At 53.7% G+C, this 15591-nt stretch overlaps 6 protein-coding genes and 1 non-coding gene across 7 annotated transcripts; 3 read left to right on the top strand and 4 right to left on the bottom strand.

Moving 5' to 3' along the window:
* Positions 1-224: 224 nt before the first annotated feature.
* Positions 225-2015, bottom strand: J4E85_000388 (uncharacterized protein; the record flags this gene model as incomplete). The annotated part of the gene is made up of 1 exon (XM_051464680.1): positions 225-2015. The coding sequence occupies one exon, from the start codon at positions 2013-2015 to the stop codon at positions 225-227; it is 1791 nt and encodes a 596-aa protein (XP_051331201.1).
* A 1255-nt stretch (positions 2016-3270) lies between these two features.
* Positions 3271-5225, bottom strand: J4E85_000389 (uncharacterized protein; the record flags this gene model as incomplete). The annotated part of the gene is made up of 3 exons (XM_051464681.1): positions 3271-3762; positions 3808-5153; positions 5189-5225. The coding sequence occupies 3 exons, from the start codon at positions 5223-5225 to the stop codon at positions 3271-3273; spliced, it is 1875 nt and encodes a 624-aa protein (XP_051331202.1).
* An 884-nt stretch (positions 5226-6109) lies between these two features.
* Positions 6110-6195, bottom strand: J4E85_000390. Its single transcript has one exon. It is a non-coding gene; the product is annotated as a tRNA-Tyr (tRNA).
* Positions 6196-6406: 211 nt separating this feature from the next.
* Positions 6407-7195, top strand: J4E85_000391 (uncharacterized protein; the record flags this gene model as incomplete). Its single annotated transcript, XM_051464682.1, has 1 exon — positions 6407-7195. The coding sequence occupies one exon, from the start codon at positions 6407-6409 to the stop codon at positions 7193-7195; it is 789 nt and encodes a 262-aa protein (XP_051331203.1).
* Positions 7196-9379: 2184 nt separating this feature from the next.
* J4E85_000392 (uncharacterized protein) lies at positions 9380-10103 on the bottom strand (the record flags this gene model as incomplete). Its single annotated transcript, XM_051464683.1, has 2 exons — positions 9380-9877; positions 9930-10103. 2 exons carry the CDS (start codon positions 10101-10103, stop codon positions 9380-9382), a joined length of 672 nt encoding a protein of 223 aa, XP_051331204.1.
* Positions 10104-10410: 307 nt separating this feature from the next.
* J4E85_000393 (uncharacterized protein) lies at positions 10411-12045 on the top strand (the record flags this gene model as incomplete). Its single annotated transcript, XM_051464684.1, has 1 exon — positions 10411-12045. One exon carries the CDS (start codon positions 10411-10413, stop codon positions 12043-12045), a length of 1635 nt encoding a protein of 544 aa, XP_051331205.1.
* Positions 12046-12843: 798 nt separating this feature from the next.
* J4E85_000394 (uncharacterized protein) lies at positions 12844-14529 on the top strand (the record flags this gene model as incomplete). The annotated part of the gene is made up of 1 exon (XM_051464685.1): positions 12844-14529. One exon carries the CDS (start codon positions 12844-12846, stop codon positions 14527-14529), a length of 1686 nt encoding a protein of 561 aa, XP_051331206.1.
* Between the last annotated feature and the right edge of the window lie 1062 nt (positions 14530-15591).

Here is a 15591-nt window from a genome sequence, read left to right on the forward strand (position 1 = left end):
TAGTGGTATTCTGATTTATAGCCAAGGTGAGAGAGTAGAAACCGTTCCTTCGCCGCTCTATCCAGCAGCGACACTAGCCATATAAAAAGGGCCATCCAACCCGACTCCAATAATCTATGCTCTTGCGACTGCCATGCTCATAAAGGTATTCTAATGCTAAAAGGGTAATAATCGTAATCGTCCGTCCATGTCTAGTCTCATCTCATCTCATCTCCCATCTCACCTCAGCCACCAACAACACTCCCGCTACCCACACTACCACCAAGATCCCAGTAGTTTCTCGATGACCCGCCGCTTCTCTTGCTCTTCTTGGTACTCTGACTGGCGCAACTAGAGCTACTCCTGAGTTTAGTCTTGCTGCCACCGGTCGGGGGCGCGTAGTATGTAGCAAAGCGTCGTGACTCCCTCGAGTGAGGCGCGGACGACGTGGGGAGTCTGCTATCGGTCGTCGTCCGGTTTACCAAAGGGTGATGTTGGCGGATGATGGCTGCTCGGCGGGCGGAGCTGAGGTTGTCGTTCGTGGTTGTGGAAGGAGCGCTGGCGGTGCGGAGGGGCTGTGGTGGGGGAATGGTTTGCGAAGATGAGGGTACACTAGGGCGTCGTGAGGAGAAGCGTTTCATGAGAAAGTTGAAGATCATTTTGACGTCAATATCGCGTTCCCAGTACTCGCGCTCTCGCGCTAGCTCGTCGGCGATGTTTGTGGTGGGGGCAGGAGGGATGTGGGATGAGGTTGTGGCTTCGGTCTCGGTAGGTTCTTCTTCAATACCCCATAATGATGCTTCGCTATAGGTGTGTGAAGTTTGGGCGGGAAAGGTGGGAGCGAATTGAGCTGAGGCGGGAGATGTGGTAGGTTGCGAGCTTGCGGTTTTCGAAGATAGGGGTTCAGATGCGACTGTCGTGTTTGATAATACCGGTGTAAGGCCCGCGTAATCTGGTATTGATTGTGTTCGCTGGTACGTGGAGAACGCTCCTGGGTGCTCAGAAAGCTGGTTGACTAACGTTCCCAACTCCTGAGCTACCCTCTCAAGCAGCTTCGTCTGCCAGGTATCATCTGAATACCTGGACGCGTCGATACCTGCGTCTTGTAGAGCTTTGTCTGCTGAGAATTCGCCAGGCGTTCCAGGCGTAGGCGTGGCAGCCTCATCGGGTAAAGACTCTCCGAAGATGACTGAGAGTGTGTCTTCGTCCAGGCCGATCAGATCCCTGATCACCCGTCGCGTTATCCGTTGCCACAATGATAGATTCTCCGTGCCTTCCTCGGAAGATTCACTCTGCACGTCCGACACAGACTGTGCAGTAGGCGGTTTTGTGCCCGTTGCCTCCTTTCGCGCGTCAACCCGACTCGCTCCCGTACTGACCATGCTCATTCGCCGCCTCCGTCTTGTCTCTTTTTCAATCTCTTCCAGCAATGCTTTACTTTGCTCAAGCCTCCACCTTTCAATGCGCTGTCGCTTCTCGTGTTCCGTATTCGTGTCCTCATGGTCGTCGAGGACTGAGAGGTGCCGCTGCACACTGGATCGCCGCCTGGGTGCTCGTCGCTTTTGTCGCTCGAACTGCCACATGTGTTCCTGCATAGTCGCGTTCGGCTTGAACTCGCCTAATCCGTCATGGGTCGGTAGCACAGTATCACCACTCTCTTGCAGCCTGCCTACTGGCGCACCATATTCCGATGGCTCATGGAACGCGTGTAGGCCATCATCTAGGCTGTCCAGCTCCTCTTCCGTCCCAAGAAATGAGCCAGCACCATCATCTTGTTCGGACCGCGCAGCAGTCTCGAGCGAGCCAAACTCGCTGAAGCGTGACAGACCAGCTGTCCGTGGAGTTCGGTCGGTCGAGGTGGTATGTGTGCGGGTGGTAGCAGAAGGTGCGGTCGGCGAGAAGAGGACCCATTCCTCCGATTGATCAAGAGATCTGGTTGCTTGTAATGAGGTGGTCGCGGGTTCGGTCGCGGGTTCTGGTGCTTGGTAGGATAGCTGCCTTCCGGGCTGCGGTCTGTGCTGCTGTATGAAAGCCATGGTGTAGTAGTCTGAAGTGTGCCGCGACGTGTACGGTAGTGGCGATGGAGGAGTCAAGTGCTCGGACAAGGCACGTGGACGTCGGGCAGATAGGATAAATTGTGAGGTTATGGAATAGTATCAACGCGTCGCGTTGGGGGCGGTGTGTTCCTTATCGTCGTGTTGGCCTCATGCCTCGTTGCGACATTTACCACTACTTCTAGCGGTGGGAGGGGATGAGTGTATGATGCCCAGTATGTCGTGCGCTAGGGACACGCTACTACTGCAGGCGGCGGGTGATCAGGCGCAAGTGCGGTAAAACAAGATGTGACGAGTCTACCAGAGATAAATGAAACACGCGGGAGACAGGCGATATAGGAGAGGCAGCGTCCTTGCAAGGCGACAGCGATGTGAAAGGGAGGCTGACCTGCGTCAAGCATGCGGCGAGGGTTACAAGAATAGAGATGCGTGCTCAGTGACCCTGAGGTGCACTTCCCTGATAAGAGATAACCAGCGAGGCCCGCTTTAGCAGCTAGAGCACCCCCGCGGCGTCCCACAAATGCCAACTACACACGCTGCACCCTCTGATGATGATGTGATGAGCCAACGATTACTGATTCGCGCCATGTTTCCTGCCCTCTGACTCTGCGAAACCGAAGAAGGGCCAGCGACGTTTTCTAGCCGTCGCTCAGTCACGCAATCATGCATGCGATATTCGCTCATGGATTCGCAACCTCCACCCCTTACGCTAGAAGACTGTCAGATCTGCGTGCGGCACCGGGCCAGGTGCAGTCGCAAGCTATTCTCATCACGAACATGACATGATCCCGAAAAACCTTCGTCAAGGCCCGAGCCAGACTCCCTCCATTATGAAGCACCGCCATACGCATTCCATCGCCCGAAAATGCTGCGAACATTTCGCGTCACGTCAGTCATGCCCCGAATGTTGTCCTCTCCGATCATCGCCCCGATTCGGCGATTGTCGCCCGCTTTCGCCCGCTAGACTTACCCAACGCAGCAGTACAAGTGAATGTACTCCAAGCATGACAAGGAACACGTCTCTGCAGATTCTGTCGCGAGACGACTTGCCTATTGAGTCACCCAGTTCCCCAACACGAGAGAAAAATTCTGTAAGATGAGCAAGCACGTATGCGTTAGGTAGGTATCGAACGACGCTATTCAGGTATAGTACAGATGCCACAAACGCCGTGCAGCTATACAATGAGTGTCAACAAAAGGTCGCTATCAATAATGTCATATCCTCGTCATCGCATCTTCAAGACGCCGAATCATACTCTGTGCCGAACACGCGTTTTGCGTCTTCTTCGTTCATCTCTTCGCCCTCGCCAATGTTCACCCACCTCTTTGTGATCCTAGATTTCTCTCCTGGACGTCCCTTGAGCACACACTCGCCGTTACCCTGGCAAATTTCTTGCCGCCCTAGATTCTTGAAGCGGGGACCAAGTGGTCCATTGACGTAATGGTACTGGCCCAAGAAGCGGTATTGTCGAGGGTCGCTAAGTGGATAGAACTTATCGCCCCAGTGACCTCCAAAGTAGAACCACGAGGTAGGTGCGCGCGGGTTGAGGTTCGATGCGACAAGGCGGTCGGATCGGTAGTCGTACTTGTATGAATACATGTTCATGACAGGGTCCCAGAGAGGGCCCCGATCTGTGACGTCGTGGAGAATGCCACCAGGCAAGACGTACGGATGTACACCTTCCGTAGCGTACATGGCGTGGGTACCGGTAGCAGAGAAGCCGATGGGCTAGATATGTTAGTGTCGCTTACGGTGTTGAGACATTGAACTTACCCTCTGTCCACTCTTCTCTACAGCGTCCCAGGTGTACGCTTCTCCAAAGCTGTGTTCACTAAAGAACACCGCTTTGGGCTCGCCATGCTGGAACCTGACCACAGTATGTTCCCAGTCGCCAACGTGATTGCCGAAACGAATGTTGAAGACAGCGTTACCAAGGTTGTAACTATAAAAGAAGAACCAGAAAGCGTCCACCACACCATCACCCTTGTCTACAACAACCAGCGGTACGGGCGCATCACTTCGACCACCGACGACTTTCTTGCCAGTGAAGCTGCGTCGAGCATAACGCAGCTCTGATCGCCAGTGTTTATCATCGTCATCAACAAGCTCTTCGCCTTCGGGCAATTCCGAAGGGACTGGTAGACCGGGAGCTGTGGGATCTGGCCGGATGCCACCTCGATCCCTAGTATCGCCAGCACCGACATGCCACCAGCTTGACTTTTCGCCATTCTTGTCCTCCGTGAGATGTCCAGGCACTTTGTGATACTCTTTGTCGTCATCGTCGTCATTTCCATCATTCGGCGCGTTGGGTATGTTGTAATCCGCACCCAGCCAGGACGGGCGGTCCTCGACGTTGTCATCGCTCTGGAGGTACACAAACCGTCCCCACTTGTTAAGGTCACCAAGATCACTAATGTTCGGGTGGTCGCTAGATGCTTGCAGAGGCGTATAGTTCAGATGTGGTGTTGTGTGAATCAAGTGTTCTGCCATGTCGCCTGGCCAGTACTCTTCTCCTGAGAAGAGGTGGATGAGCGGCGCGTGGTCTATCACGTATTGCGGTATCTCGAGTTGCTCCAACGGTTTGTAATCACCTGGAATGTTTCGCGCATCATTCCAGAAGTCGGTCAAGTTGACCTTGGCCTCCTTTCCATCTTCCGTTGTCCTCTGGCTCTGCGATTTCACAGTCTGTGTGGTCCATTGCGCCTTGTTCAGATGCGCCAGGCCACACATGCCGAACCAACTGCAGGCCTTCCGGTCTACCCATGACTGAGACGACGCGACCCAGGCCGCTTCGTCTGCGCGTTCGCTCGAGGGGGTCAGGCTTTCGAAAAGAACGTTTTGGTATAGTTGCGAGAACGAGAACAAGCCAAAGAAGGTACCCGCAGCAGCGATGGCGGGTTTCCTGCCCTTCATCTGAGCGTCGTCCTCGGTCAACGAGTCGTCGGTACCAGCGAAAGATGTAGTAGCCTCTTCAGATGGTTTCGTTTGGGAAGAATGCTGCGTAGGAATATCGATGGTAGGTAGGAAGTGGGAGTGAGCAGCGTCCTGCGCAGCGTCTGGGGGGACTTCGGTCGGAGGATCGGGAGAGTATGTTACTATCGGAGTGTACTCAGGTACGTCTATTGAAGGTATGGATGAAGACGGAAGCGATGACGGAAGGACCGCCTGCAGTGGGACCTGCCCTCCGCCATGCTGGAGGTATGGAACGATGGGCACTGACTGGTTAGCTTCTGTTCACAGGCTCGAACAGGCAAAGTAGGAGACATTTGGCTCGAGGTAGGAAAGATCTGAAGCCGATACTGCCGGATGGCTGACAAAACGGCAGGCGTGGCCCAAGATCCGATAGTCGACAGAGCTATGTGATGCCGGACACGGCAAGTGCAGGGCGCGACTGGCCTGATCGACAGTAGAGCGGCCATCGCACAGTCCAAAGAGGCTTGAAATGGGCTAATGGTGTAGGGAAAAGCGGGGAGGGCGCGGAGGTAGCGGAAAGGTCATGATGACTTGGAATGCTCTAACATGGCCGGACATAGGCGGAAGGACACTTACTGATGCGAGTAGACGGCCGTGGCCAGCCGATTGCGTGCAAGAACCCGGCTTGAGAAGGTGTCGAATTGCTAATGTGAGCAAACACTCAGTGCGATAATGGAACAGGCAGCGCGACAGTAGTTGGCATTGGGGTGGCGCGTACGTTTGGTGTTTGATGCATGTAGCACAGCTGCCGGCTGGGCACACGTCGTCATCCCTGGTTCCAGACGCCGCGGGGACCTCGGCAGCCATGCGGCTCGCAACTTGGCTCCCAGGCACGGCCTGCAGCAATCGCACACCCACACCATGGGGAAGTTAGTCTTAGCTGTGGCTTGTTGCATGTCCCTGCCACTTCGTAGTGAATGCAAGGTTCAGTCATCTGGCGAAGGGTGGCGTAGAGGACTGTGTCTGTTGTTTTCTGAGCCTGCCACAACGCGCAAAAACACGACTCCCGAACATAGCAGAATCACCTATCTGCTCATGATCATCACACAGGCAAAAGAAGTGGTCTCCGCCAACCTCGCGACGGAACGCCAAAAAAGAACGATCTCCCCACCATGAGTCGAACAAGGGACCTTCTGATAACAGCAGATATTACAGTCAGACGCTCTAAACCAACTGAGCTACGGGGAGAATACTTCAAACGAAGTCGTGCTTGGTTTTTCGATGGAGAAACGGGCAGCATACGCATATATATTTCACCCACATCTGCCAGCTCTGATGCTTCCGTGCAAGTCGAACCCCTCTAGTTGACGACCAATTTGCACCCTTCTCTCACCCGGCCCCACCACTGCTAGCTTTGCGATCCTTCAACCCGCGCCAACGCACAACAACGCCGCTAATCATGGCCGCGCCTGAGGGGGATGAGTGGGAGTACGAATACGACGATAATGAGACAGAAGATTTCTACATTCCGCTCGACTTGTCCAATGTGCCTGCAGCGCAAATTCCCATGGTCTCGCAGGGTAGACCAGGCCATCCGACTCTGCTTAAGAGCCGATTGCGCGCACTGAATGCCGCTCGAGCTCAACCAGCCGAGTTCGCCGCCGACAGCAACGATGGACAAGAGACGGCAACCATGGGCGAAGTCCAAATCGTTGGCCTCCACACGCCAAATCCACTGGTCATGTACAACGGCCAGTTGCTGAGTTGCCATTGGACCTCGACCGTCGGAACCGACATGTTCTTCGTGAAGCCGAATGCAAACTCTGCCACTCAGTCAGAAACGCTGCGATCCCTACCGTCGGTTGACTTATTGGCTCTGGGGTCCGCAAAGCTGGTAGCCAAAGTTGGACGTCTGCGACCGCGTGAGGATCTCTTCGATGACGCTAGTAATACGCAACAGGCAGCAGAGGTCGCGCCTGCTCCAGACGGCAACCAGGGCGCTACAACGAGCGTAAACAACATGTCAGACGCTCAGCATTCCAGCAACGAAAAGGCCTCGTCCGCTTCGTCGAGCTTCCTTGCCAGGCTGAATGAGGCCAAAGCCAAGAGAGGAGAGAAGTCGCGCTTGGCAATCTCGAAGTCTTCAGAGGGCTCGCGTCTAGTGGCAGAAAAGGCGACAACTGGGATCGCCAATGCAGGAATCGGTACCTCGCAAGCACATGGCGACTTGGTCATGGGCGGCACGTAAGATGTATGCGAAAGCGATGGATGGCCGAAGGAGGTAGGACCACCACGTGCTACATCATTCAAGCAAGTAGCGAAACACCCTTGCGAGTGAGGAGGGCTATCTCAAAGCGTATGCCGACGAAAGAAGATGGCTCGATAAATTCTAAGCGTAGTAGGATAAAGCGGTATGCTGCAGTATCCGCAAGAGTGAGGTCCTGTCACCGCGTAAGATCTACTTAGGTGCACTTGCCACGCCGCCCATCAGCGTACCTGCCACCAAAAAGGAAGCTCGAGGCACCTTTGTTCTAGACCGCACATGGCTACCTCTTCAGACGTGCTTTCAATGGACTAGCTCTACGGTCACGTCTCCTCCACATTCTATTATCTCATACCTGATCTATCATCCTGCTCCCTACGCATACTCTACCTTTACCCATCCCGATGCAGCGAGAGCTAGACAGACTGAGTGTCGGCATCATTCCAGAACAGTCTCTAGACATCACAGACACGTCCCTACACTGGCTGTTTGGTAAAGATGGTGGATACGTCACCCGGCTCAATGACGACTACGCTCAAGACACACCGAACGACAGCATCCCATCTGCGAAATCAGAAGCAAGAATCACGAGAGAGATCGGAGACTGGATGCAGTCACAAGAATGTGATGAGTTCTGGGCGCCTCGGGCGCGGCAGCCTCGTCGCGTTAGCAGCTCTCAGCCAAGCGGGCTGCTCTTCAAACTGACAGATACAGACACTTCCAACTGCACACCAACTACTCGAACAACTTCATGACGACAAAATGATGACAGATGTCTCTCAGAGTAACATCGTCGCCTGCGAGACGATTCTCCAACTCATCGCTTTGCAGTTGCTAGCAGCGTGCTATACCCTCTCACCCCCTTCGAGCGCAAATCATATTCCACTGTTTCAGCAGCGCAAAGAGAGAAGATTCGTAACAGCCCTGCGGTCACATTCTCATCACCGGTATTCTCCAGCCGCCGGTCACCAAGCCCGCCCACCTTCCGAGACGGAATCTTGGCCTGGGCTTTATACGGGACCTTCTACCGAAGAGAAGCTGGCGCAATACGTCAGTCAGAGGCGTAAGATACGCAAGCAAAGCAGCGATTATATACCACACTTCACTGCGAGCGGATGGACAGATGGGCCGCCAGCGATAACCACACGTGAAGACTCACGGAGCCCCTTATCACGAGAAAGCTCCAGCTCCTCATCTGAACCCGGGTTCTTCTCCAAACTGATATGTCAGGCAGCAGTACCGAAGAACTATCGGCGAAGACATGACACCATATTTTTTAGTCGCACGACTTCGAAACAAAGGAAGCAAGAACGAACACAATTTGAGGACAAGTCGGACAATCGCGCGGAACGCCAAAAGATTAGTTCCCAGCCCGTTCAACGTATACCCTCGTTACATCGTCTCAGGCATACCCAGTCTGCTCTGTGCATTGAAGTAGAAGCAGACATAGAAGAAGAAATACCTGTCGAAAGCCCACATGACGGGAAACGTCACCCCTCGGACCCGTCGATTGGCAGTATTCTTACCTACACCTTCCAAATCCCTGAGGTACGACGCACCTCTGTTACACCAAATTCCAACTGGGGCCCCGCTTCCTCGGAAGAGGGCATGATGCGTGCCTGCGGACGAGGAGATCTCATCGTCACACGGGACTATTTCGACGATGTGCCCGAGACCCCAGACAATGCACGTCACCAGCAGTCGAGGTGGAAGATACCTCATTGGCGCCACAAGCTTGGTGACTCTCCACCACTACCCGCCACTATGTCATCTACACAGCCCATAATTACCACACCAGCGGTAGATTACTTCACCCAAGTCTATACCGAGAAGCACGTTACCCATCAAACTGACGATCCCGAGATCGCAGCAGAAGAACATAGTGATGCTGGTCCCGAGATCGAAGATGACCCAAGGCTACGGAAGATGTTAGGAAACATCATGACTCCGTCCAGCGACGACGAATCCAGTGACAGTGATATGGAACGGACCAAGAAAAGAAAGGGGATCAAAGCATCAGATACTACAGCTTTTGAAGTTGCAGAACGGTTTCGAGACAAGACGGGAGATGGGTGGGAGCACACAAGAGTCAAGGCGCTTTGGTGATGCCACAGACGAACACATGGTATAAGCGTAGGTAGCTTGTCTAGACATTCGGCCCTTCCGGGTCTACCTAGGAGGCTTTGCTTCAGCGGCAGCTCTGTACATCCTGTAGATATAAGTCGACCTCATGCCCAGAACAGGATTGTCAAAGTCGTTCTCCCTCTTCTCATGTAGCTTGAAGCCAACCTTTGTCAAGACATTCTGACTAGCTGCCAGTTCGGTGTCTGTATGTGCCTCCGCGAAGTCGTACCTCGGTGCCAGCCTGTTCCTGTTGTTCCTCCCATCTCCCTCTACCTGTCCGTTGTTTGCCTTGCCATTGTACGTGCCTTGTCCGTAGTCTCCCGGCGTATAGTCCGCGATATCACGGCCCGAGTAATGCTCGAAGAATAAGGGCATGAACGCCTCCAATGCTTCTGTAGCGTACCCTCGTCCCCAGTATTCAGCGTTGAACATGTAGCCAATCTCTGGGGCGCGGACTGCTCCTATCAAGCCGATGACGTGCGGGCCTTCGTGTGGCGCTAGGAGGACGACTGCAAAGTTCCAGTTGCCTTCAACCTGGTGACACTGTAGACGGTTAGCATGCGTCCAGATGCATTATGTAGGGTAGTAGGCTTACACCTTGAATCCATGCTTTCGTGCCTTCGAGGTCATCTGAAGGTAGAAGAGACGTATGTTTCATAACTTCCGGATGCTTCCGCATCAACAACACGTCCTCTGCATCTTCGAGGCGCAACGGCCGCAGCAGCAGGCGTTGGGTCCTCGCGAATATCTGCGGGTCAACTACCACCATCGTCGCGAGCGTGCGGAACGAGAAAGTAATATCGAGCCATTGCCGGCTGTACTGTGCGCTGATTAAGACTCACATTGTGTCGTGTGTCATGTCATCAAGCTGTCGCTGTCGCTGTGGCCTGCGCTTGTGCCTTGCAGCACGCGTCAAGAGCTATTCCCTTTACAGACATGTAACGCCCATCTCCAAAACTCCAGCTGTTCAAACACACCGCATACAACCACACAACCAATCAAGATGGCGTCCTGAAGAGCGCTTTACATCATTTCCAAAGCTTCTTCGTCGTTTCCGGTCAGATCCAGCCTTTACCATGTCGAATTCAATACTTTCCGCTTCCGCGAAGGGAGCCACCTTTCTCATCCTCCTGCAGGTGGCTTCGCGGGCGCTGACGTTTGCTGTCAATCAGGTTCTGTTGAGGTTCCTATCACCAGAGCTATTGGGCGTGTCGGCGCAGCTGGAGCTGTTTTCCATCTCTGTGTTGTATTTTGCCCGCGAAAGTCTGCGTGTGGCGCTGCAGCGTCAGGCTCATGGGACGCAGGCTGTCGTCAACCTTTCGTATCTCGCTGTCTTTTTCGGCACGCCTCTGGCCTATCTTCTCGCGCTACTATGGATGCGTTCCGATACGCCAAACGTCCCGTACTTCATGGAGGCCCTGGTTGTGTATTGCCTAGCTACCTTCTTGGAACTGCTGAGCGAGCCGGCGTTTTCTGCTGTGCAGCAGAAGCTACTTTACAAGGTTCGAGCGTCGGCTGAGAGTTCAGCTACTTTGCTGCGCTGCGTTGGTACATGTGGCTCAGCTATCTTGGCTAGTCGAGCTGGCCTGGACATTGGGGTCTTGCCATTCGCTATCGGGCAGCTGGCGTATGCATTGGCTTTGCTTGTTGTGTACTCATACAAAACGTGGCCTGTTGCGAAGACTGATGGCTTCTCGCTCTTCCCGGAAAGAGTACCATCCACTCAGGAAAACCCGACATTGATGAATTACTTCTCAGCTCCTCTGCTGCGACTGACTGCATCTCTTAGTCTGCAGTCGGCGTTGAAGTATGTCCTCACCCAGGGAGACTCTCTTCTCATTACAACACTGGCATCTCTCGCGGATCAAGGCGCCTATGCGCTTGCTTCAAACTATGGAGGCCTCATTGCACGCATGCTTTTCCAACCCATTGAAGAGAGTAGTCGCAACATGTTCGCCAAGCTATGCGCCAATATAGAAACATCGTCGTCAACGGAAAAGAAGGATCTAAAGAAGTCGGACGAACAAAAGCAAAGCCTTGCTCAAGCTTCTAGGGTATTGAGTACCATACTTAGACTCTACGGGATCATCTCATTGTTCGCGGTTACACTAGGACCTGTACTAGCCCCAGTACTTCTCTCCATCGTTGCCGGGCAAAAGTGGTCTGCAACCTCTGCTTCGCAGGTACTCTCCACGTATTGCTACTACATACCCTTCCTCGCTATCAACGGAGTCACGGAGGCTTTTGTAGCCGCAGTGGCAACCAACAAAGAGCTATACGCACAGTCCATTTCTATGGGCATGTTCTTTGCGCTCTTCGCGGGTAGTGCTTGGTTCTTCATCGGGCAGCTCGAGATGGGAGGCAATGGCGTGGTTCTTGCAAACACGGTCAACATGGGCTTGCGCATCGTCTGGAACACCTGGTTTATTGGCAGGTTCTTCGCAAGGAACGGCTCCGAGTTCAATGTACTCGAGACGTTGCCCTCACTTGCTGCCGTGGCACCCGCAGCTGTTATACCTACCCTGATGCGAACGAAGCCTGCAATCAGCTTTCTTGGACGGCTTGGGGTGCTTGGGGAGTTGATCAGCATGGGTGCAGTGGGTGGTGTTTACGTCTTGCACGTTCTTTTCTTCGAACGGCAGTTTCTCGTAGACTGCTATCGCATGCTCCGGCCGTCGCGGTCTGCTCAGCCACCCACGAAGTCGACTTGATCGAACACTGGATGCGGAAGAGTTGGCCATACAAAGCATGATTCGCTTCCGACTTTGGAGATGCCGATTGCCGTCTTTCAGCCCTCACAGCGCCCTTTGATATCTCTCACGCCCTTCTGCAGTGCGCAACAGGCAGTCAATTCTATCTCTTCCATGATATATCTGGGTTCCCATTACTGTTTAGTCGGCTGAGTCTATGGCTGACCAGATTGTTGTTGAAACTGGCTCGACATCATTTGACTTTTCCTTCCCAGAATTGACGGAATGTAACGAACAGCAAAGGCGATACCTTCGACCACACTGCTCGGCGCTTAAGTGACAAGACCGATACCGCAATCTGGATCTCCACAGCGCCTTCTACCGTCGTCGCGGCCGCGGTCATCGAACGTTCCTGCCAAAGTCTCTGTCCTACCTACCCCTCGCATGATTGGTCGCGATTGCTAGCGCCATATTCTTCCTCCATGCAGGTAGTGGGGACCCCCGCAACGTCATCGCGAACAGAAAGTCAGCCCAGAAAATACTTCACATCACAAGACACTGCTGGTACAACCTCTCAAGTAATCTGGGGGTAATAGAAACCACCTTCAGAAAGCTGGGGGTAATCAATATCATTCTTGCATAGGGCGGGACACAACAGCGCCGCTAAGGAGTTTCCTGGGGGTAAGAGAAACTAAGTCTCGAACTGGAACCGCGTTAATCACGCCATCAAAATTCTACGGTTCGCACCGTTTCTTCCGCTTACCTCTTGGCTGACATCTGGGGCACCAATCGCAAATCCGGGGAACCTGCACTACCAAAATGGTCACGACAGACGAGTCAAGACACCTCCATGGGTTGGTTGACATGGGGAGCAACGGGATCCGCTTTTCGATCACCGACCTGGCGCCCGCGACGAGTAGGCTGTTGCCGACTGTGTACTTGGATCGGGCAGCAATTTCGCTCTACGATGCGCAGTACGAAAATGGCCAGGTGGTGCCGATACCAGAACCGACTATCAAACAAGTGGTCAAGTCACTGTTGCGTTTCAAGGATACATGTGAAGATTTTGGAGTACCCGAGAAGCAGATTCAGATTGTAGCTACTGAAGCTACTCGGAAAGCTAGCAACTCTGAAGACTTCCAAAGCAAGATCAAGGATGCTACTGGCTGGGCTGTACAACTCTTGTCGAAGGAAATGGAAGGCCGGGTTGGAGCTTTCGGTGTAGCGAGCTCCTATCATAACCCGATTGGACTCATGATGGACCTTGGTGGAGGCTCTACACAGATCAATTGGATGATTCCGTCACAGCGCGGCCAAATTGACACATGCGAGAAAGGAAGTGCAAGCCTACCGTACGGCGCGGCCGCCCTCGCGAAGAGGCTCGAAGAAGCAGGCTCTTCTGATAGCGATGCATTCCGGACATTCGAAAGCCAAGTCATTGCGGACCTCAAAGCTGCGGTACAATACATAGAGGTACCACAGCAGTTGCTTGACCGCTCACAGTTACCCGAAGGTCTCTCGCTTTACCTGTCTGGAGGCGGCTTCCGAGGCTGGGGTTTTATACTCATGTCGGAGCATGCGATTCAGCCATATCCCATACCCATCATCAATGGATTCCGGACGACCAAGGACGCGTTTCACGACACTCAGGCTGTACAAGCGGCGGTGCAAAGAGAGGATACACCCGACATCTTTCGGGTCTCGGCCCGCAGAGCAAGTCAGGTTCCAGCAGTTGCTTTGCTGGTGAACTGCTTGTCCAAAGCACTGCCGAGCATCAAAGATGTGTATTTCTGCCAAGGCGGTGTGAGGGAAGGCATGTACTTCTCAGAGATGTGGCTCACGCCCAGTCCGTTGTTCGAAACTACGATGAGATACGCTAAGCCATCGAGCGGGGAGTTTACTGCGATATTGCGGGAAGTCAGTACCCCTCCGCCAACAGCGTCTCGTCAAGAACTGTTCAACTACGAGATGCAGAGAGCTTTTGGGCGTGCTATGTTTGCACACATGGGGCAAGTCAAGGACCTCCAAGCTGGAGCTGCGCTCCGAAGTACAACGACCGGTTTGTTCTCTTCTGCACATGGTTTGACACACGAAGACCGCGCGATACTTGCCATCTTCCTTTGCGAGCGCTACGGTGGCTACAGTTCTATCAGTCCAACAGAGCAGGACTTCTACCGCCGAATGCTGCAGCTCGTGCCAGAAGACTTGCGATGGTGGTGTATGTTGCTTGGCCGCGTTGCTGCAGTTCTGGCCAGCGTTTATCCTGCGGGTCTGATACGAGAGAAGAGGGTGAAGATTACTTCCCAGTGGACAATGACGAAGAAAGAAAACGAGAAACTGTGTATCGATTTCAAGTTTACCAAGGAGCCGGACGAACTCGATGAAGGGCTTCATGCAGCGCTAAAAAAGGTGGAAAAGGCAGGGAAGAAGAAGAACTGGATAGGAGGACACGGCTACAAAGTGCTTCTGACGATCAACGGCAAGGAGTTTGGTGAGGATAACTGAGAATACCCAATGTTCTGAACCCTATTATGTGATTAGATAGTCTAGATGCCAGCTCGCATGAAAATAGCACTGTGGCGAGGATCGTGAAATCCAGACTTCGTAATCGCCATGGCACTGCAGCTGACACGAAGCATCGTGACATGGAGAGCGGTGTATTACGACGGCTTCACTGGTCGTGCAATGGCCATGGCTCGGAAGCGACGGGCATCGTGACCTGCTGTCCGCGGGCTGGATGACCCTTCGCCTCATGACCGACCACCGGAACTCCTGGAAGACGTGGCCTGTAACGCCCGGACTGGCAGCACGTGCAGCAGACAAGCCAGTCCCAGGAGGCCCCATCAGTCATGGAAACCGTTTGGAGACGGCGCCAAGGATCGTGAGTTCAATTCTGCAGGACGCGTAGGTGGGGATGCGAGGTGAGGAGGCACTAATGCGGCGGCCTTGACGGCGCTCCTCATTGCGCGCGCATATGGTGCAATAGCTCATGCAGTCAAGGCCAGGTTTCGGTCGGCGGATTGAAGAAAACTCTGATGCGGCTTTTTTGCAGGTCATGTTCTTGGAGCACTGCGAGCACCGGCTTGGTGGCCCCGTTTCTAATTACGTGAAGTTTGCCCAGGTGGGCGCTGCGGTGCAGGCGCTAGCGGCTGCACATTCTGGGGAAGCTGGACTCGGCTTTCCGCGGTTGAGTTCAGGTACGCCGCTGCCGAGCCTCCAACGACCATGAGACAGGACGTGAAAGGTTATAAAGATGACGGGACCCGCCTTCGCTGCTGGCACTGACCGGACCCTCTTTGCAAGCCTCATTCTTGTCAACTATTCTTACTCCCGCATCTTATCTTGATACCGGCATACCAGGGTGGTACTGTTGCACCGCCAGGTACCTCGAAGATTACAGCGTCGTACTAGCAGGGTCGCTGTCACTCACGTCTTGACGGGCATCGGATGCATTAGACGGGTATACGGACTACTGCACATCTACCTGTACACAAGCTGCCATCCCGATTCCCCAGGGCAGGATACAGAAGAGCGGTGGATCATCTGTCCAATTGCCTGTACCATCGT

This window comes from Alternaria conjuncta (genome assembly GCF_024043145.1).
Source record: "Alternaria conjuncta strain BMP 0040 chromosome Unknown scaffold_1, whole genome shotgun sequence".
Taxonomy (NCBI): domain Eukaryota; kingdom Fungi; phylum Ascomycota; class Dothideomycetes; order Pleosporales; family Pleosporaceae; genus Alternaria; species Alternaria conjuncta.